At 42.4% G+C, this 21933-nt stretch overlaps 1 protein-coding gene across 1 annotated transcript in view; it reads right to left on the bottom strand.

Annotated features, from left to right (window-relative positions):
* Positions 1-21933, bottom strand: part of FAM184B (family with sequence similarity 184 member B) — a 184920-nt gene that overhangs the window by 80003 nt on the left and 82984 nt on the right. Inside the window, exons 4-5 of the mRNA XM_053704104.1 lie at positions 7178-7323; positions 2956-3125 (exon numbers count right to left, since the gene is read on the bottom strand). Coding sequence (XP_053560079.1) covers positions 2956-3125; positions 7178-7323 — 316 coding nt within the window. The remainder of the gene's footprint in view (positions 1-2955; positions 3126-7177; positions 7324-21933) is intronic.

Genomic DNA, 21933 nt, shown 5'->3' with positions numbered 1-21933 from the left:
CATCAAGGTATTTACCTCTTGGTAACAACCCAGATTTTCCAGCAGGACTGGATATGCGTCCTTTTTACATTTGGGAGAAGCGGGGATTATCCTCAATAAAGCCTTTATTAGATCCGCTCACTCGGTCGGTTAAAACGTTTTCCGCCTTACATGGAGAATTTGCTCTACCAAATCATAATTTCTATGCCTATTTGCAGGCGCGACATTATATAGGAGCAGTGATCAGAGACAATGATAACTTATGGGAGGGTTCGCCCTTTCGACTATCACAATCGCTATTTTCAATGGGGAGATTTTCTCTAACAGAGATCTACTAGGCTCTGATGCAGAGGCGTCTCCAGCTCGTACAACCTAACTTACTGATGGGATGGGAGAGAGAGGGGGAAGAAGTATTTTCTTGAGGGGATTTAAAGGATAGTATGGAAAAGACAAGAAGGGCCACACTTTCAGCAATACTCAGAGAGTCACAAAGATGAATTACGCACAGAGCATACTTAACACCTAGGATATTGGCGAAATGGGATCCTAACTGTGCCAATAAATGCTTCAAATGTTCTTTTGAATCCCCAGGCTTACTGCATTACATGTGGCTATGCCCCAAGGTCCAACAGTTTTGGGGTAAGATCCAATATTGGATTCAGAGCAGGCTGGGTGTCCCCATTACCTTACAACCTGACACAATGCTGTTTTTGAAATGGGACCCACAATTTAAACAATATGACATGGTGCTGAGTCTAGAGGTGCTATTGGCCAGGAAATGTATATTGAAATTCTGGACTAAGAGTTTTCCCCCCTTAGTCGCATGCTTTCTGTATATGCTAAAGCTGCAGATGTTCACTGAACAGCTTGACGTACGAATGGATGTACAATCTAGATTAAGTCAGTTCTTGAGGAAATAGCGTAGACTTATTCTGACGTTTGAGTTGGAAATTGTCAGGGTGCCAGGAATCAGACTGAGACGAGAAGTGCAAAAATAATCACACCTTTATTAATAGCAAAAAATAATAAAAAGTCCACAAGTCAAATAACAAGCCAGGAATCAAAACCAGAGCTGGTAGTCAGACGAGCCGAGTCAGGAGCCAAAGCGAATAGTCAGACGAGCCGGAATCAGGAACAAGGAAAACAGTAGAGTCAGAAACAAGCCAGGGATCAGGAACCAGGAACCAGGAAGGAACTCAGGCAGCCAGGTAATACACAGGTCTGAGACAACGCAAAGGCAAAGCATACTGATCAGAGGCCCTTTAAATAATTGACATCACAATTCTGAGACTGCATCCTGTCTCACATGGATGATGCACACAAGTCTGGACATAAAAGGAAGTGCAGGAATTGAGCAGCATCCCCCACAATGCACCATAGTCAGGAAGAGAGGTGAGTAAAATGGCTGCCAGCAGCACATGGCAAACACAACAGGGAAAAAACCCTGACAGAAATACAGAGGCAACTCCTCAGACCATTTAAAGACACGACCATATTCCTAGAAGAATCCCTGAGAGGGGAGTGGCCTCGGGTGTTCTCTGATCAAGAACCAATTAGCTGATCTTATTGGAGAATGTCTGTGCCAGGATGGAATACATGTGTGCTCTTGAATGTCCTCATGTTACCTATCGTCTCTTTGCCCACTTTTCCCTCCCCCCCCCAACTCTTTATATATAACCTCCCCCCCCCCCCTTTTTTTCTTTTTTTTTCCCCTGGGCCCCGTCAAGTAGAGGAAAGGAGGTTTCAATTCAAGTTGAATAATGGCTTAGTTTGTTAATAGAGTTCAGTTTAGGGTATTTTGTGGGTTGTTTGTAATATAAATTATGGGGGAGGGGGGAGGAAGGGGAAAAAAGGGAGAAAAGAAAGAGAAAAAGGGAGACACTTGAGAGAAATGGAAAAAAGCAATGTTACCATGTTTAAATTACATGTCTGTGTTTACTCAACTGATTGTCAAGTGGATTGGATTTAAAAAAAAAAATACCAAGAGAATGAAGAAAATTTAATAAGAGACATCTTTTTTTAAGTTGTATGTTGTATCTGAATCACAAACAAAACATGTTTGGTTTCATGTTTCTTTAATAAGGGACAGTCAAGTCAAGATTAAACTTTCATGATTCAGATAGGGTATGTTATTTTCAACAACTTTACAATTTACTGTTATAATTACATTTGCTTTGTTCTTTTGGTATTCTTTGTTTAAAGCTAAACCTAGGTAGACTCATAAACTGATTTCAAAGCTGTTGAAGGCTGTCTCTTATCTCAGTGTATTTTGACAGTTAGACAATGCTAGTTCGTGTGTCATATAGAAAACATTGTGCTCAGTCCTGTGGAATTAATAATCCAGCATTGATTGGCTAAAATGCAAGTCTATCAAAAGAACTGACATAAGGGGGTCGATTTACTATGCCCTGAATGTATCTGTTTCCGCGCGAGCCTTCAAACTCACTGGAAACTTAAGACTGCTGCTCCTTAACTCTGAGGCAGTGGGCAGCAATCATCCCAATCAGATACGATCGGGATGATTGACACCCCCTGCTAGCGGCCGATTGGCCGTGAATCTGCAGGGGACGGCATTGCACAAGCATTTCACTACACTACAGAGGATCATTTCCGTCCGACAGTTAGTAAATTGGCCCCAAGGGGGCAGTCTGCAGAGGCTTAGATACAAGGTAATCACAGAGGTAAAAGTGTATTTATACAACTGTGTTGGTTATGCAAAACTGGGGAATGGGTAATAAAGAAATTATCTATTTTTTAAACAATAACAATTTTCAACTAGACTGTCCCTTTAAACAGTGCATAAATCTCAAATAAAATGTATTAATTTATAAAATATTTTACCAGGAAGGATACATTGAGATTTCTCTCGTTTTCAAGTATGTCCTTGTTATAGGAAAGAATATGTAACCACTGTAATTATCTTACATCCTGATTATTATTTATTGCAATGTATTAATACACTTGCATATTGCTTACCGTTTTTGTTTGACATCTAAAGCCTCCTGCTTCAGTAATAAAGTCTCTTTACTATGAAGTTCTAGTGAACCTTTAAGTGCTGTGTTTTCCTTCTCCAGTCTGGAGTTCTCTTTTTTATAGGTTTCCAGTTCACTTTTAAGTTGTTTTAAATGATTATTGGAACTTTCTTCCTAAGAAAAATACAAGTTTCATAAAAATTAAAAACAAAACAGGTAAATGGTATTAAACAAGAAACCTATATCTAGAACCATGCTAGTTGCTATAATGGAGCTGCTATAATAGAAAGCAGAGACACTGCTTTTTCATAGTGCTACTATTTAGTGAGATCTTAATATTTATGACCTCAGTGGTTATAACACTGATATCTATATTATATATGTAAAACAGGAGCAGCTCCCCAATGAAATTAACTCTAACTGCCTTATCCCCCACCCCCAAAAATACTAACCACTTTATTTCTATACCTCCCCACATTAAACATCTAGACAAGATCTTCCCACCATAAAAGTGATCTGTTCTGATCTGTTTTGATCCTACAAAGTAATTAACCCTAACCCCTACATGCTACACTCCAAAGTAACCACACTGTATAATACCACACCAATTCATCCCACTGCAAATGTCACCAATGGGAGGGATAAGGTCCCCTTTAGATAATATATCAGCAGACCATGATTTGAGCCATAGGGCTCTTCTAGCCAGAACAGTAATAGCAGCACAGTTTGCATGAATGCAAGTTATTTCAACAGTTGCATTACAAATAAAACTGCTTGCAGCCTTGATCAACCTCAAGCAATCCTGTATTTCATCAAAGGAAGCTTCTTAGGAAATAAGACCAGAGATGTTGTTACATCAGATTGCAGTAGTTGCTGATACTCTGGCTAAGTAACAGATGGAGGAAACATATAGCCTGCCAGCTGAAATGATCTCCTGAGGAAACCTTCCAGGTTTCTGTCCATTGGATGCTTAAAAAAGCAATGGTGATGTGCTTAGCAATAGTGGAGATAGCACCATACACCTTTAGAATTGTCTCCCATACCTTTAATTTTAAGGATAAGGGAACATGTTTTTTTTAATTTGGTAGAGGGGAGAAAAAGGAATGCCTGGTTAGTTCCATTTCTTGCTAATTAGCTCAGAAACCGCATCAGGGACAGGGAATGTACATGTCTTCTTTGGGGCTGAATTAAAGAGCTTATCAATCTTTTTAGCAGATTTTCAGCAAGTGGAGGGTCTTCAATCTCCAAAGCAAGTAAAATGTCCCAGTCCCACAATAAAGCATGTATGTATTCAAAATTAAATGACATCTTCTGCTACATTATCAGAAGGGGGTCCTAGGTTTCTGATTGAAAGTCCTCAGCTAAGGAGAAGAATTCTGATTCAGTTGTACTCCTAGAGGATACAGGGTACCTAGACAGGTCATACCTTAGCTACTGTATGTCCCAGATGACCTCTGGGCCTGTGAAGGGTTCTCTTCTGCCCTTTGTATCCGTTTGCATTTAACTGGTGGAGGCCTGGTGAAATGGCAGAGTGAATCTATCATTTCAGTTAGGAGGCAGGTATGTAGAACTGTCCTTAAGATAACCCAGGTGGATAACAAATCCATGAGTACTTTGCTGTAAATGCAACGCTGCACAATCCTGAGCATTAGACACAGACTCAGCACATATGTTACAAAGCTGAGCAGAGAGACACATCAACACTTCCTGACATAGCAGACACATATGAAAAGGGGTTCAATTGTAAGTAGCTTGCCCTTCTAAAAGATGAACTTTATGTCCTAAGACTTTAGCTGCATCAGTTAGCTCCATAATTATTATACCAGCACAGAATTACAGTATAACAGGCACATAAATTGGTGACCCCATCAGGGGAACACACAAATATTGGCACAATGTAAGATTGAAGTCCCTATGAGGGAATCAGAAACAATAGAGTGGCCTCTTTAAGACCAAAAAAATGTATTTTAAAAAATTAAAAAATTACACTTTGAGTCAACAATTTTCTTCTATTATCTACATGTTCTTCATTCTCTTAGTATCCTTTGTGGAAAAGGATACCTAGGTAGACTTAGGAGCTGGGAGCAATCTGCTGATTGGTGGCTACACATATGTCTCTTGTCATTGGTTTACCAATGTGTTCAGCTAGCTCTCATTAGTGCATTTTAGAGATGTGCATTCGTTTTTGGACAAATACACATTTGTCACAAAACGAAAACAAAATGAAAATCTGAATGAATGCACCAATGAAAATAAAGAAAACAAATAAATACTGACGAAAAATCATCAGTATTCCTTTGTTTCCTTTATTTTTTTATTTTCAAGGACTAACGTGCTCTCCATTAGGGTAAGTATTGTAGCTACAGGTGAACTTTTCACCTGTAACTTTGAAACATTTACATTAATTTAACGAAAGCTAATGTAAATGTATAACGAAAATAGTGCAGGCAACGAAAATTCGGGGAAACTTATTTCACTGAATATCTGAAATGAACATTTTGTCCGAAACAAAATTATATTCCCTGCACATCTCTAGTGCATTACTGCTCCTTCGAAAAAGCATACCAAGAGAATGAAGCAAAATCGATAATAGAAGTAAATTGGAAAGATGTTCAATATTGTATGCTGTATCTGAATCATGAAAGAAAATTTTTGGATTTCATGTCCCTTGGTCCCTTTAAGGATGCTTATCACTCCAAGGTCCTAAGGAGAAATATCAGTGTGTCAGCCAAGATAGCCACCAAACTGTAAGGGTAAGGAGAAACACAGAACACTGTTTTGGTGACAAAAAGTTAACCCTTGAGGATTGGACAGGATAACGTTTAAAAACTTCTTAACATAAACTCTCTAGTTTCAGAAATTATCATCTAAGAGCCAGCTAAGAAAGAGGACTGGAGCTACAGTATGTGTTAAAGTCTGCACTGGTAAATTTAAAGAGTCAATTTTTGGTAAACGTGTAAAACTATATGTTGTGTTATCTAGTGTATGTAACTATGTTTCAAGGCTATGTGAATCATGTGTACATGTTCATGTTAATAGCCTGTGGGCTATGAAGGTGCATTGTACATACCTGTCAGTAACTTTGTTTACCGTGCTAACGTAGTTGCCAATATTTGAAAAAAATTCCCAGGGACACTTTGCAACAGAGTCACGCCTATTTAAAGGTTTGCATAGTGACTGTCCCGGGAAAAATGGGACATTGGCAACTATGACCTTAGCTGCAGTAGTTAGGCCCATCAGAGGCAGTGCAAGCACCGTGCCAAGTGAAAGGAGCAGCACACTGTAGACCAGGGGATTGGCGGACATGCCAACATTTCACCTGTGAGGCTGTAACATTTCTGCACTAGGAGAAGATTTTCACTACCGGCATGAACTCCTGTCCACTCTGCTCTGTTTGTAGGTACTCTAAGGAGGATAACAGATTTCAGATTGGTTAGAGAACCCCTTCAATCATTGTGTAGAAGATTCAAGTTTCTCCATCACTCCTTGCAGGAGGCAAAATATTGACTAAGGAATTATAGGAACGTGGGAGGGATTAAGGCTCTGTAATGTGGGGTGTTTTGCCTTCGAAACTAAAATGATATAAATAGTCACACTCAGTAATAATAATCAATTTTGTAGCATGGTGCTAACAGTCACAACATTACAATAAAGTTTTAAAGCTTTTGGAAAGCTAAATATCCTTTTCATTAAATAAATATTTGCATTCCACAGTGTAATACCAGCGCACGCGCGAGCTCCATAACTTGTCTGTCTGCTCTGAGGCTGCGGACATCAATCCGCCGATCCTATACGATCGGGCTGATTGACACCCCCTGCTAGCGGCGGATTGGCCACAAATCTGCAGGGGGTGGCATTGCACAAGCAGTTCACAAGAACTGCTTGTGCAGTGATAAATGCCAACAGCTTATGCTGTCGGCAGTTATCGTTGTGTGGCGGACATGATACACTACATCATATCATGTCCGTCCGCACTTTAATAAATCGGCCCCATAATAATGTTTAATATGCACAGGATACGTCTTTAACAAGAGTATACAGTGTACAGCTTAATCTAAAATAACTTGTGGGTCTTTATTTCAGCAAACTCTGCAAGGTATATTTAAGACATGCTCCTGTTTTATTTTCTGATAGGTCATTGAAGCAAATTTTCTAAAGAATAAACTATATATTAACTTTTGTTTGCATCTAAGTCTATATTTATTGGCAGCCATTATTTACAGTACCTGCTTGGAGTTTGAAACATCGTCATTTTTCCTGCTTGTACAAATTTTAGTAGGTGACTTCTGCTGTAGCCGTGTTAGCTGAGTTTTTAATTCCACAAATTCTGTAACTGCTGTTTTATGGGTTTTTGTCTTTGTTACCGTCTGATCTGTCAAATGAAAGAATTGTGCTAGGATTTTATTAAAATAAAAGATAAATGCACTGATTGTTACTGCTTATTAAACAGAAATATTGCATACCGAATGTGACAGAAACAGTAGCTGACCTACTTAACAGAGGGACCGGGTGCAAACATTTTTTATTGGCCCCCTCAATGATAACTCAGTAGTAAGCAATTCTAATAATATACATGCTGCTCTGTATCAGCGATTGGCAACCGGGGGTCAGTGGACCACTGGTGGTCCGCGAGAAGATGTTGGTGGTTCGTGACACCATCAAGCAGGAATTAATCTCCTCTGATGGTGTCACCCCCGCCGCACCGCAACTCCCTACAGTGCCCGGTTGGACATCAGTGAAAAACAATGGAGGAGTTAAATTACAATCTCCCTACGCATGGTGCGTAGTACTGTGCCACTTGCGTAGCTAGATTATATTTTTAACTCCTCCCGTCTGCCGCACTGCTCAGAGAAAGATGATTCCATTCTAAAGTCAGCAGAGGTTGGTATAGTCTTGGCTTGAAATAGTGGAATTAAAGAATATAAAAAAAAGAAAATCTTTAAAAAAAAAAGAATTCTCTCTTATATTTCATTTATTTTCTTCACTTTACCTGTATCTTTATAATAGTTTTACTAATTCCTTCAGATGGACTAACATCACTGTTTTTCTTCCTCCCCTTCATCTTCTTTTTTTTAATTAAATATGAATTATTTTTCATTCTAATAGTTTTCCCGCACACAAAGCTATTCCACCTGTATTCCAGTAATTGTCATCCAGCAGATTAGCCATATCCCACCAGTATTATAGTAATTGCCAGTAACATCAGTCGTGGTTAGCTCACATCCATATTGAGAGCTTACTGATATAAACTTAATTTATGACTCCAATGTCTTTCCATGATCATAAGTAGTTTTGAATAATTCCTAACTGGGGCGGTAACTTGGAATCCTTGCGGTCCTTTTAATCATAAATTATGTTTTCCCCACTTTCTGCCTCTCTGTTTACAGCTCAAAGTTGGCACTCAACATGTCATGAGATGCAGGACACAGCATAGAAGGTACAACGCTATTTTATTACAGAGTATAGAAGTATACAGCTTGCACAACACAGACAATAACGGCTATAAGCTACGCCCCCATCCAGTGACGTCACATCCCACTCTCATTACATCTTCCCCTTTTTCAAAGGACAATGCATACATTTTTTTTTTTAAAGTACATCAAAAAACAAGGCATCCAAAAAGCATCCAAAAATAGTTTTGTTTAGTGTATAACAATTATCAAGTGAAAGAGAATATATATGAACAACAAGAAATACAACCCTGACTTGAACATCGGGGTAAACTACCCTAGTCTTCAGTGACCATGGGATTATTCTGCCCATTTTTACGGTCACTGCTCTAACTAGTGCTAATCCCGATATCTGGCTGGAAGTTTCACCACTCTTGCACTTGACGTCATTTTACATGAACTGTCCTCTGATACAGAAGAAGGTGATTGAGAGTCTGCTGGAAGCAAAGAAATATCTCCACTGTGATCTTGCAGAGGGGAAGGCACCCCTCTTAAAACAGGGGATCCCACCGGCCGTGGCTCTGAGGCATCCAGTACCAAACTCTCAAGTACTGGCTGAAGATGTCTTCTATTTCGACGTGTGACTGTCCCTCCATCAGTAAGGACTACATAAGACCTTGGTTCTGGAGAGTGTCCAATTACCGTAGCAGGCGTCTTCCATTTCTTCTCATCATCCAGTTTAACTCTGACACTTTGCCCCACATTCAGCTCCTGCAAGGGCCTCACAGAGTGTTTTCTGTTGTAGAAGAATCGATAAGCCGTTTTAAGCCTCTTCATCTCTCCTAAGGACCTTGTCCCGAGGAACGGAGCTGGTTGGCTGGAAGACACCCACAGAGGGTAAAGTGGTATAAAGCTGATGTCCTAGCATCAGCTGAGCCGGGCTAAAACCTGTGGCTTGGATGGGAGTCGCCCTATAGGCCAAAAGAGCTAGGTACGGCTCAGATTGCTTAAAAATGAACTTTGTTGTTTAAACTGCCCTTTCAGCCATTCCATTGGCCTGCGGGTAATGTTGACTTGACGTAGAATGGACAAAATCATATTCACTGCTGAAAGAACTGAACTCCATGGAAGCAAACTGCATTCTGTTATCACTCACTAACTCCATTGGTATGCCCCACCGGGCGAACAAGCTCCTAAAACGAGTGATAACGGCTTGACTGGTGATCTCATTCAAGGGTGCAATCTCCAAATACCTGGAATAGTAGTCAATCATGACTAGGTACTTTTTCCCCTGCAGTTCTCACAAATCAGCAGCTATTTTCTGCCATGGGCCTGCAGACAGGGGAGTAGAAATCAAGGGCTCCCTTCTCTGACTCGGCCGGCGTTCCTGGCAAAAGGCACATTTTAACACGTGGCTTGCAATGTCAGAACTGATCCTAGGCCACAATACTGCCGTAGCTGCCCTTTCTCTGCACTTTGTAATGCCCTAGTGGCCATCATGAATCCTGCTTAACATCTCCTGCCGCATGCTAACAGGAATAACAATGCGGTCCTGGAACAGCACCAACCCATCCAGCTCTGTGAGCTGCGACCTCTCTGACTGGTAAGAACTTAAAGATATCCAGGCTGCCCGGCTCTCGGGCCAACCTTCTTTTATGTACTTAAAGGTCTGTATCTAAAAACATGTCTCCTTTCTTATTTGCTCTAGCATCCCTGATGAAATGGATTTGGATGCCAGAACTGAATCCACATACACTTTCACATCTGATTCCATTGAAGATTCTTCAGCAGCAGTCAGTGGGAGCCTGGAAAGTATATATGCCACTACCAGTTATATCCCCTGCCTGAACGTTGAACCTGAGCAGCCTCATCAGAAGTCTCTGGCACTTAGGGGTGTTTTGTCAATATCATTGGCGTTGATAAGAGGGACTAAATTTCTCTAAACCCACTAAGTAATGCTGGAAGCGCTCACAGGCCCAAACTGCAGCCAGGCACTCTTTTTTAATTTGGGCGTATTTCGACTCAGCAGCCGTCAGTGTACGGGCTGTAGTTTATTCTCATTCAGCTGCAGGAGGGCGGCCCCTAGCCTATAACTGCTCGCATCAGCACTAACCACAGTCTTTTTAGAAGGATCTTAGAACCCTAATACTGGGGCAGACCCCAGCAAGGACTTGACCTGTACAAAAGCTTCTTCCTGTGAAGGACCCAAGACCCAGGCAACATCCTTCTTCAAGAACTCTGTGATAGGGTGTAGTACTGTGGATAAATCTGGAAGGAACCTGCCCACATAATTCACAAGGCCCAATATTTGTCTTAGCTCGTGTACATCAGAAGGACTTTTCATCTGTTCAATAACAAAGATTTTATCAGGGTTCAGCTTGATGCCATCTCCATTGATGATATGCCCAAAGTAACATAACTCAGATTTTCTATAATGGCATTTCTCTTTATTTAATTTCAGCCCGGACTCTCTAATGGTCTGCAGCACACAGCTCAATCACTGATCATGTTCTTCCAATGTAGACCCATACAATAAAATGTCGTCCATGATGACTGCCATGCCCTCGTAGTCCCTTAAGAGGGAACTCATTTCTCTTTGAAATATTTCAGGAGCAGAGGATATCCCAAAGGGGAGTCTGCAGAAGCAAAACCCGACCTACCGGTGTAATAAAGGTAGACAGTTTGCGGCACTGTGGATCTAGAAGTATCTGCCAGAAGCCGCTAGAAGCATCCAATGTAGAGAAGAACTTCGCCCCAGCCAGTTTCGTAGCTATGTCTTCAAGTGTCGGCAGCACATGTCTCTCTCTTCAATGCCTCATCCAGCCTTTTCAAGTATACGCAGGTGCATACTTTCCTGTTTTTCTTCACAACTGGCACAATGGGGGCACACCAGTCAGTTGCTTCAAAAACTCCCATATTCTTCAAATGCAGAAGTTCCTTCTCCACTTGAGGCATGAGCGGGAACGGAATTCTACGAGGAGTGGTAATGCTGTATGGGACTGCATAATCTTTAAAGATATATATGGACTGGGTTGCAATTCAGTAGGCCCAATTCACCAAACATGTCTTCCGAAATCTTATTCACTCTGGCGACAAGGCCCAAACCACAGGCTGCTTTCCTGCTCAATAGGTTGTTAACACACTAACCACTAATTACATGTACCCACATGGTAAATTTCCTCTGCTTGTTCTCACAGCTGACAAGAAATTTCCCAGCATAATCAATGCGGCCACCAGGACTATGAACTTTCGTTGTAACATTCGCCAGCTGAGGCTGTCGAGGTAGTTTTATGAATGCTTGAAGGGATATAACAATGATGTCTGCTCCCGTGTCAATCTTGAAGGCAAACTTGTCTCCCATGACAGTAAGGGTAACCCGCCAATCTTCGTATGAACCAGACAGTTCAACAACAGGACCTACAAAGGACACTACTTGACCCTCCTGGTCACTATCCACCTGCATCTCCTTAATGTATTCAGTTTTACACACCACTTCAAAATGACCCATTTGGTTACACTTTCTACATCTTTTATCTTTAGCGGGGCATACAACATTCTGATCATGGGTACACCTCATGCAGCGAGCCTGCTGCGCCCATCCACTTCTGGGCCTATCTGTTGCCCTTGGTCTACCGCTCACACTGTGCCTTTCACCTGCAGCTCTCCTGAACTGCTGCAGTTCATCCCCAATACTCTCAGAACTCAGATTAGCACTTTTTTCACCAGTTCACTCTGGCGGGCCATCCTAATAACCCCATCTAATGTTAATTCAGCCTCCAACTGTAGCTTCAGGGAGACCTCAGCATCTGCAATTCCTATGAATATTCTGTCTCTGATTTAATCTTCTTTAGTAAAACCAAACTCACAGAATTCAGCTAGTTCATACAGGCTGCGCACAAATGACTCCACAGATTCTCCCACACGCTGAACACGTTTGTGAAAACAAGCCCTCTCATAAATCACATTTCTTTTGGGCACAAAGTGAGCAATGAGTTTGCTCATAACTATTTCAAAGTCAAATTCTTCCCCTTCTTGGAAAGTAAAGGCATTGAACACTGGCTCCACATCTTTCCCCATAGAGTATAAAATAGAATTAACTTGTACTTCACCACTCTCCTTGTCCAGATTGTAATCAATCCTGAAGCGTTGAAACCGCTAACGCCATGTGGGCCAAGCTGCAGGCTGAGAGTAATCAAAAGGCTCAGGTGGAGTAAACTTCGACATCGTCATTACTCAGGAAACAGAAGCGCAGGTAAGAACTTCTGACACCATGTCATGAGATGCAGGACACAGCATAGAAGGTACAACGCTATTTTATTGCAGAGCAAAGACGTATACAGCTTGCACAACACATCTAACTAAGTAACTGCGACAAAAACAGAATTTATGCTTACCTGATAAATTACTTTCTCCAACGGTGTGTCCGGTCCACGGCGTCCCTCCCAGGCTCCGCCCCCCCCAGTCTTTCGACCGACGGACAGGAGAAAAAAAGGAGGAGAAACTATAGGGTGCCGTGGTGACTGTAGTTAAAGAAAGAAATTTATCAAACCTGATTAAAAAACCAGGGCGGGCCGTGGACCGGACACACCGTTGGAGAAAGTAATTTATCAGGTAAGCATAAATTCTGTTTTCTCCAACATTGGTGTGTCCGGTCCACGGCGTCATCCATAACTTGTGGGAACCAATACCAAAGCTTTAGGACACGGATGAAGGGAGGGAGCCAATCAGGTTACCTAAACAGAAGGCACCACGGCTTGCAAAACCTTTCTCCCAAAAATAGCCCCCGAAGAAGCAAAAGTATCAAATTTGTAGAATTTGGCACAAGTGTGCAGAGAAGACCAAGTCGCTGCCTTACATATCTGATCAACAGAAGCCTCGTTCTTAAAGGCCCATGAGGAAGCCACAGCCCTAGTAGAGTGAGCTGTGATTCGTTCGGGAGGCTGCCGTCCGGCAGTCTCGTAAGCCAATCGGATGATGCTTTTCAGCCAAAAGGAAAGAGAGGTAGCAGTAGCTTTTTGACCTCTCCTCTTGCCAGAATAAACGACAAACAGAGAAGACGTTTGTCTGAAATCCTTTGTTGCTTCTAAATAGAACTTTAAAGCACGGACTACATCTAAATTATGTAACAAACGTTCCTTCTTTGAAACTGGATTCGGGCACAAAGAAGGCACAACTATTTCCTGGTTAATATTCTTGTTGGAAACAACTTTTGGAAGGAAACCAGGTTTAGTACGCAAAACAACCTTATCTGAATGAAACACCAGATAGGGCGGATTACACTGCAGAGCAGATAATTCAGAAACTCTTCTCGCAGAAGAAATAGCAACCAAAAACAGAACTTTCCAAGATAACAGCTTGATATCTATGGAATGTAAGGGTTCAAACGGAACCCCTTGAAGAACTGAAAGAACTAAATTTAGACTCCAGGGAGGAGTCAAAGGTCTGTAAACAGGCTTGATCCTGACCAAAGCCTGAACAAAAGCTTGAACATCTGGCACAGCTGCCAGTCGTTTGTGTAACAAGACAGATAAAGCAGAAATCTGTCCTTTTAAAGAACTCGCTGACAATCCCTTATCCAAACCTTCTTGGAGAAAGGAAAGGATCCTAGGAATTTTAATCCTACTCCATGAGAATCCCTTGGATTCACACCAACAGATATATCTTTTCCATATTTTATGGTAAATCTTTCTAGTCACAGGTTTTCTGGCTTGTACCAGAGTATCTATCACAGAATCCGAAAACCCACGCTTAGATAAAATCAAGCGTTCAATTTCCAAGCCGTCAGCTGGAGAGAAACTAGATTTGGATGTTCGAATGGACCTTGTACTAGAAGATCCTGTCTCAAAGGTAGCTTCCATGGTGGAGCCGATGACATATTCACCAGGTCTGCATGCCAAGTCCTGCGTGGCCACGCAGGAGCTATCAAAATCACCGAGGCCTTCTCCTGTTTGATCCTGGCTACCAGCCTGGGAATGAGAGGGAACGGTGGAAACGCATAAGCTAGGTTGAAGGCCCAAGGCGCCACTAATGCATCCACTAGAGTCGCCTTGGGATCCCTGGATCTGGACCCGTAGCAAGGAACCTTGAAGTTCTGACGAGACGCCATCAGATCCATGTCTGGAATGCCCCATAATTGGGTCAATTGGGCAAATACCTCCGGGTGGAGTTCCCACTCCCCCGGATGGAAGGTCTGACGACTCAGGTAATCTGCCTCCCAGTTTTCCACTCCTGGGATGTGGATCGCAGATAGGTGGCAGGAGTGATCCTCCGCCCATTTGATGATTTTGGTCACCTCTCTCATCGCCAGGGAACTCCTTGTTCCCCCCTGATGATTGATGTAAGCAACAGTCGTCATGTTGTCTGATTGGAATCTTATGAATCTGGCCTTTGCTAGTTGAGGCCAAGCCCTGAGAGTATCGAATATCGCTCTCAGTTCCAGAATGTTTATCGGGAGAAGAGACTCTTCCCGAGACCATAGACCCTGAGCTTTCAGGGAATCCCAGACCGCGCCCCAGCCCACTAGACTGGCGTCGGTCGTGACAATGACCCACTCTGGTCTGCGGAAGCTCATTCCCTGGGATAGGTGGTCCAGGGTTAGCCACCAACGAAGTGAATTTCTGGTCTTCTGATCTTCTGATCTACTTGAATCACTGGAGACAAGTCTGTATAGTCCCCATACCACTGTTTGAGCATGCACAGTTGTAATGGTCTTAGATGACCATCAACCCTACTACTTCCATGCACTGAGCTATGGAAGGCCGTAGAACAGAGTGAAGAACTTGACAAGCGTTTAGAAGCTTTGACTTTCTGACATCTGTCAGGAAAATCTTCATTTCTGAAGAATCTATTATTGTCCCCAAGAAAGGAACTCTTGTCGACGGAGACAGGGAACTCTTTTCTATGTTCACCTTCCACCCGTGAGATCTGAGAAAGGCCAGAACGATGTCTGTGTGAGCCTTTGCCTTTTAAAGAGACGACGCTTGTATCAGAATGTCGTCCAAGTAAGGTGCCACTGCAATACCCCTTGGTCTTAGAACCGCTAGAAGGGACCCGAGCACCTTTGTGAAAATTCTTGGAGCAGTGGCTAGCCCGAATGGGAGAGCCACAAACTGGTAATGCTTGTCCAGAAAGGCGAACCTTAGGAACTGATGATGATCTTTGTGGATAGGAATATGTAGATACGCATCCTTTAGATCCACGGTAGTCATGAATTGACCCTCCTGGATTGTAGGTAAAATCATTCGAATAGTTTCCATTTTGAACGATGGCACTCTGAGAAATTTGTTTAGAATCTTTAAATCCAGAATTGGTCTGAAGGTTCCCTCTTTTTTGGGAACTACAAACAGATTTGAGTAAAACCCCAGTCCTTGTTCCACAGTTGGAACTGGGTGTATCACTCCCATTTTTAACAGGTCCTCTACAGTCTACACAATGTAAGAATGCCTGTCTCTTTATTTGGTTTGAAGATAAACGAGAGATGTGGAACCTTCCCCTTGGGGGTAGTTCCTTGAATTTTTTTTTTTTCAGTTGGCCTGCTGGGGGTTCCGTAGTGCTGCCTTGCGCATGCGCAGTTGCGCGGAGTAAACGCTGCCGGAAGCCCGTCGCAGGCAGAGCTGGATAGTTTGCACCTGGGGTAAGAGAGATTTTATTTATGTATATAAAGGGCTTGCACTATGTTATTTGTTATGTTTGACAAAGGGGGAAACCCCGAAACGTTACAGATTGAATAAAGTCCACAGTGGTGGTGAAAAATAAGACCTATGAGTGCGGTCTCTGCTTTTGTTTATATTATCCTTATGCACTGCACCTAGGCATCATATGTACAACGTGAGTGCTTGGTGACCACAATTTGCTTATTATTATTATACACCAAACAGCACCCGTTTCTAACAGGATTTCCACCCAATCTCAAACAATCCAGCTGGAACAGTGGGGAAGTAACAATGACAACTACGACAGCAACAAGCCTTGACATTGAGAAAGAGGAGGATTATGCACATACTTTCCAATTTAGTGCAGAAGATGCAACTCGCATTCGCTTTGACAGCGGGGTAATAAAAACACAGCGTGAAATTCCTTTACATTTATACAATCAGATTTTGAAATTGAAAAAAAGAAGGATTGACTTTAAGCTGCACGGCTGCTACCTATCCGCCTACCACGAGAAGATGCATATACCAAAAGGCTTTAGAATTAAAAATATGCCCACCATTGGCAGGAATAATCCTGTGTTTTGCAAGAAGTGGTGTGGCATATTAAACAAATGCTCTTTAGATCTCATGTTATTGGTAATTGAGGAGACTGGAGCAACATTGAAGAGTCTGGAAATTGAGATCACACAATTTGAAACTGGTCATCTGTGTAAATTAGAACAAGATCAACAAGAGGATTGGCTCACCAAGCTGCACAAACAGCTTAAAGAATATGAAGGGGAGCTAATAGCATTTAAAGAAAAGAAATGGGAAGCTGTTACCACGGATTACCGGGAGAGAAGAGTATATCAGTGGACATTAAGCCCTGAAGAAAGGCAGTTCAGGATGTCACGAAGGAGACCCAGGGTATATAAACCCAGAAATCTGACGACTATTGACAGCTCGGACAATGCCACTGATAATGAAGCACCATCAACATCCACAGAATGGCAAAGGGATGATGCGGCACCCATGATCACACGATCAAAAAACGGGGAGCGCCCAGGCCCCACACGAGGAGGGGGGGGCACAAGAACCGGTGGCAGAGGCAGACCGCCAAGACATGGCCGAAGGTATTAACTGATAATATCATCAACCTAAGTAGCTACGAGCTGAACCAAGAGGAGAAAGATGTGCTTAATAAAGGCTTAAGCTTTATACCTACCACATATGCAAATGAGTTCGACATGTTGGTAGATTCTTACAAGTTTCAAAGGACACTAAGATTAAAAGAATTCTTTAAGGATACTCCGAAGGAAACAGAAGTAGCCTCTTTTGAACTAAAGAAGAAAAGCACTTTTGATCCTCGAAGTCAACAACCAAGCATTCTGACATATTCCAGATTAACCAGTGAAGAGATGAGGGAGACTGTCAGAAAAAACAAAAGTAACATCAGAAATAATTTGACCAAAAGGGAGACACAAGCTCTGAAAAAGCTACAAGAAAATGCCTCCATTGTGATCCGTGAAGCAGACAAGGGTGGAGCACTGGTCATCCAAGACTACGTTTGCTACAAAAGAGAGATCATGTCACAGTTGGAGGACAGCAAGGTATATGAAAAGTTACCAAATAATCCTACCCAAAAATTCAAAAGCAGGATTGATGAGTACTTGAATCAACTAAAGAAGGAAGATCAGATCTCGCCAAGTCTATTGTTATATCTACAAGTTGAACACCCTATTGTACCCGTCTTATATACCTTACCGAAGGTACATAAACACCCGAGTAAACCACCTGGCAGGCCCATAGTGTCCGCCAGGGGATCCATACTACAGCCCATTGCCATCTATTTGGACAAAATGCTGCAACCATTTGTACAGATGATCCCATCGTATCTTAAAGATTCGATTGAATTGATAAAAATCTTACAGAAGCTAAGTGACATCAGAGATATGGATATACTGGTCACCCTGGACGTGACCAGTTTATACACGGTGATTCCTCACAATGAGGGTATACATGCGGTTAGAAAAGAACTATTTAGACATCCTTATGTGGGACCACCCACAGACACTGTGATACAATTACTTGAATTCTGTCTACGAATGAATTACTTCAAATTTGAGACACAGTATTACTTGCAAACAGCAGGAACTGCCATGGGCTCTAATGTGGCCCCAACGTATGCCAACATTTTTCTAGGGGCCTTTGAAAGAGAACACCCGAAAACATTTGAGGACAGCCACATCATCATATTCAAGAGGTACATTGATGATCTATTTTTAATATGGCGTGGTACCCAACAAGATCTGAATGACTGGTTTGACAATCTCAATCAATTGTCGGTGGATTTGAAGTTCAAAATAACGCATCATTGTGAAGTGATTGACTTTTTGGATTTAAGAGTGAAAAAATCAACTGGCAAATTATGTACTGAACTTTTTACCAAGCCAACAGATCGCAACTCAATGCTCCTTTATACAAGTTGTCACCCCGCAGGTATAAAAAAAGCTTTACCTATATCACAGTTCCACAGGGTGGTAAGAAATAATTCAACCAGAGAGGGTAAGGAAGAACAACTCACCAACATGTATCAAAAATTTAAAGAAAGGAGATATGAGGATGAGGTGTTACAAGAAGCCTATGCCCAAGCTGTGAATATGACGCAAGATCAAGCTTTAACCAGCAGTGAACAAAATAAGGACCAACAAACCATGGACAGACTAACATTTGTCACTGAATACAGTCCGGACAAGAGAGATTTCAGAGGTGTTTTAGATGAACATTGGAAAATCATATCAAGTGATAAAACGTTACCTCTGCAAGAAACTAGACCCCCAATGATCAGCTATCGGAGGGGCAAATCTCTAAGGGACATGCTAATGCGTCCTGATATGACTCAGGCTTATATGAGTTCTACATGGCTAAGACAGGGCAAGAAAATTGGATGTTTTAAATGTTTGGGCTGCACGACATGCAGTGCACTAATACAGTGTAGTGAATTCACACATCCATGGACCAACAAGAGGTTCAAAATTAAGTACCGTGTGACCTGTACAACAGTTTTCATCGTATATCTGTTACATTGTATTTGTGGCAGATTTTACGTTGGAAAAACCACAGATAATTTGCGTACACGAATGGCAAATCATAGGGCGGCCATCAGAACAGCAATAAAGAATGGAGACTCTGAACAGCCAGTGGCCAGGCATTTTGCCAAACATGGACATACGGTCAAGGACCTGAGATATGTGATCATTGACCATGTCCCCCCCTTGCCCAGGGGTGGTGACAGAGGCAAATTACTGCTACAAAAGGAGTCTAGATGGATCCACACATTGGACACATTAACCCCCAAGGGACTGAATACTAATTTCGATTTACATTGTTTCCTGTAAGGAGACAATGATATCAAATAACAATATGTGAATTAACATCTGAGTATAGGAGGGAGTTTATTAATACTAGATCCTGATATGACCATACATTTAAAAACATGACCACTCTAATACTGTTAAAATTTCTGTATTTATCATTTAGGGTTGTGATAAAGAGAGAGCCAGCTCTATTTTTCAAGTTGAATTACATTTAAAAGTTTCAATTGTGAAAGTTTTGTGTATATCTAACAGTCTCTCTAGACAGATTTAATATTTGCCAGCATATCGCTGTCAATACTTAGCCCCCCACCCCCTCCTCAGATACCGGGCTAAAATGCCAGTGTATGACGATAATAATTTTTTTGATGTATATATCAGTCATTTTGATACCTTAATGTTTAGAATACTGATGAGGATGTGTTAGAAATATAAATGGGGTGTCTTCGTATCATGTAGATGTTATTCTTACAGCGCTGTTCCATTGTATTTGTTTAATCATTACCGTTGCCAAGTTACGGTAATTTTTATTTTGCTTTTTTTCAGTTGGCCTGCTGGGGGTTCCGTAGTGCTGCCTCGCGCATGCGCAGTTGCGCGGAGTAAACGCTGCCGGAAGCCCGTCGCAGGCAGAGCTGGATGGTTTGCACCTGGGGTAAGAGAGATTTTATTTATGTATATAAAGGGCTTGCACTATGTTATTTGTTATGTTTGACAAAGGGGGAAACCCCGAACCGTTACAGATTGAATAAAGTCCACAGTGGTGGTGAAAAATAAGACCTATGAGTGCGGTCTCTGCTTTTGTTTATATATATATATATACACATATATATATAAAATGAGCAGCAGGGGCGGGCTGATCAGCCAGGCAAATAGGACCTGGGCCGAGGGACCAGCAAGTAGGGGGGCCCACAAATGGCATCTCTACAGATCCTGGTGCATTCCTTAAGCTGGAGTTTTCAGTTTACCCTATCAGTAACTAAGCAAAAAAGTGTGGGTTTAGTGGGGGCCCTGGCAGGGGTCTGTCGCTGTGAGGGCCATGGAGTGTGGGGTCTGGCCCTGGAGGTTGGGTGCCCTTTCTCTGGACCTTAATGTTGTGGGTCCTGGCTCTGGAGGTTGAGGGGCCTGTTGGGGGCAGGGCAGGGAGGCTACCATGTTCATTTGCATAAAATGTAATACATTTTGGTCAGTGTGAGATAGTGTTCCTGGGGCCTTGATTGGTCTCAGTCTACCCCTGGTGTGTAGTGGGGTAAGAGTGTGCAGTGGGGGCATGACAGGTCGGGGCCCACCAGCAGGGCTATCACGGCCCAGTACTGGGCCATGGCCCGGCTGTTGAGAAACCAGGCTCTACACAATGTAAGAATGCCTGTCTCTTTATTTGGTTTGAAGATAAATGAGAGATGTGGAACCTTCCCCTTGGGGGTAGTTCCTTGAATTCTAGAAGATAACCCTGAGAGACTATTTCTAGTGCCCAGGGATCCTGAACATCTCTTGCTCAAGCCTGAGCAAAGAGAGAAAGTCTGCCCCCTACTAGATCCGGTCCCGGATTGGGGGCTACCCCTTCATGCTGTTTTGGAAGCAGCAGCAGGTTTCTTGGCCTGTTTACCCTTGTTCCAGCCTTGCATCGGTTTCCAAGCTGGTTTGGTCTGGGAAGCATTACCCTCTTGTCTAGAGGCTGCAGAGTTGGAGGCCGGTCCGTTCCTGAAATTGCGAAAGGAACGAAAATTGGACTTATTCTTAGCCTTGAAAGGCCTATCTTGTGGGAGGGCATGGCCCTTACCCCCAGTGATGTCAGAAATAATCTCTTTCAATTCTGGCCCAAAGAGGGTCTTACCTTTGAAAGGGATATTAAGCAATTTTGTCTTGGAAGATACATCCGCTGACCAAGACTTTAGCCAGAGTGCTCTGCGCGCCACAATTGCAAACCCTGAATTTTTCGCAGCTAATCTAGCTAACTGCAAAGCGGCATCTAAAATAAAGGAATTAGCTAACTTAAGTGCGTGAATTCTGTCCATAACCTCCTCATACGAAGTCTCTCTACTGAGTGATTTTTCTAGTTCTTCGAACCAGAACCACGCTGCTGTAGTGACAGGAATAATACACAAAATAGGTTGAAGGAGGTAACCTTGCTGTACAAAAATCTTTTTAAGCAAACCCTCCAATTTTTTATCCATAGGATCTTTGAAAGCACAATTGTCCTCAATAGGAATGGTCGTGCGTTTGGCTAGTGTAGAAACCGCCCCCTCGACCTTAGGGACTGTTTGCCATAAGTCCTTTCTGGGGTCGACCATAGGAAATAATTTCTTAAATATAGGAGGAGGGACAAAAGGTATGCCGGGCTTCTCCCACTCCTTATTCACTATGTCCGCCACCCGCTTGGGTATTGGAAAAGCGTCGGGGTGCACCGGGACCTCTAGGAACTTGTCCATCTTGCACAATTTTTCTGGAATGACCAGGTTGTCACAATCATCCAGGGTAGATAGCACCTCCTTAAGTAGTGCGCAGAGATGCTCTAATTTAAATTTAAATGTCACAACATCAGGTTCTGCCTGTTGAGAAATTCTACCTGAATCAGAAATTTCACCATCTG

Source organism: Bombina bombina, chromosome 2 (genome assembly GCF_027579735.1).
Source record: "Bombina bombina isolate aBomBom1 chromosome 2, aBomBom1.pri, whole genome shotgun sequence".
Taxonomy (NCBI): Eukaryota; Metazoa; Chordata; class Amphibia; order Anura; family Bombinatoridae; genus Bombina; species Bombina bombina.
Note: the sequence above shows the minus strand (reverse complement) of the source record. Positions and strands in the feature narration are given on the sequence as shown.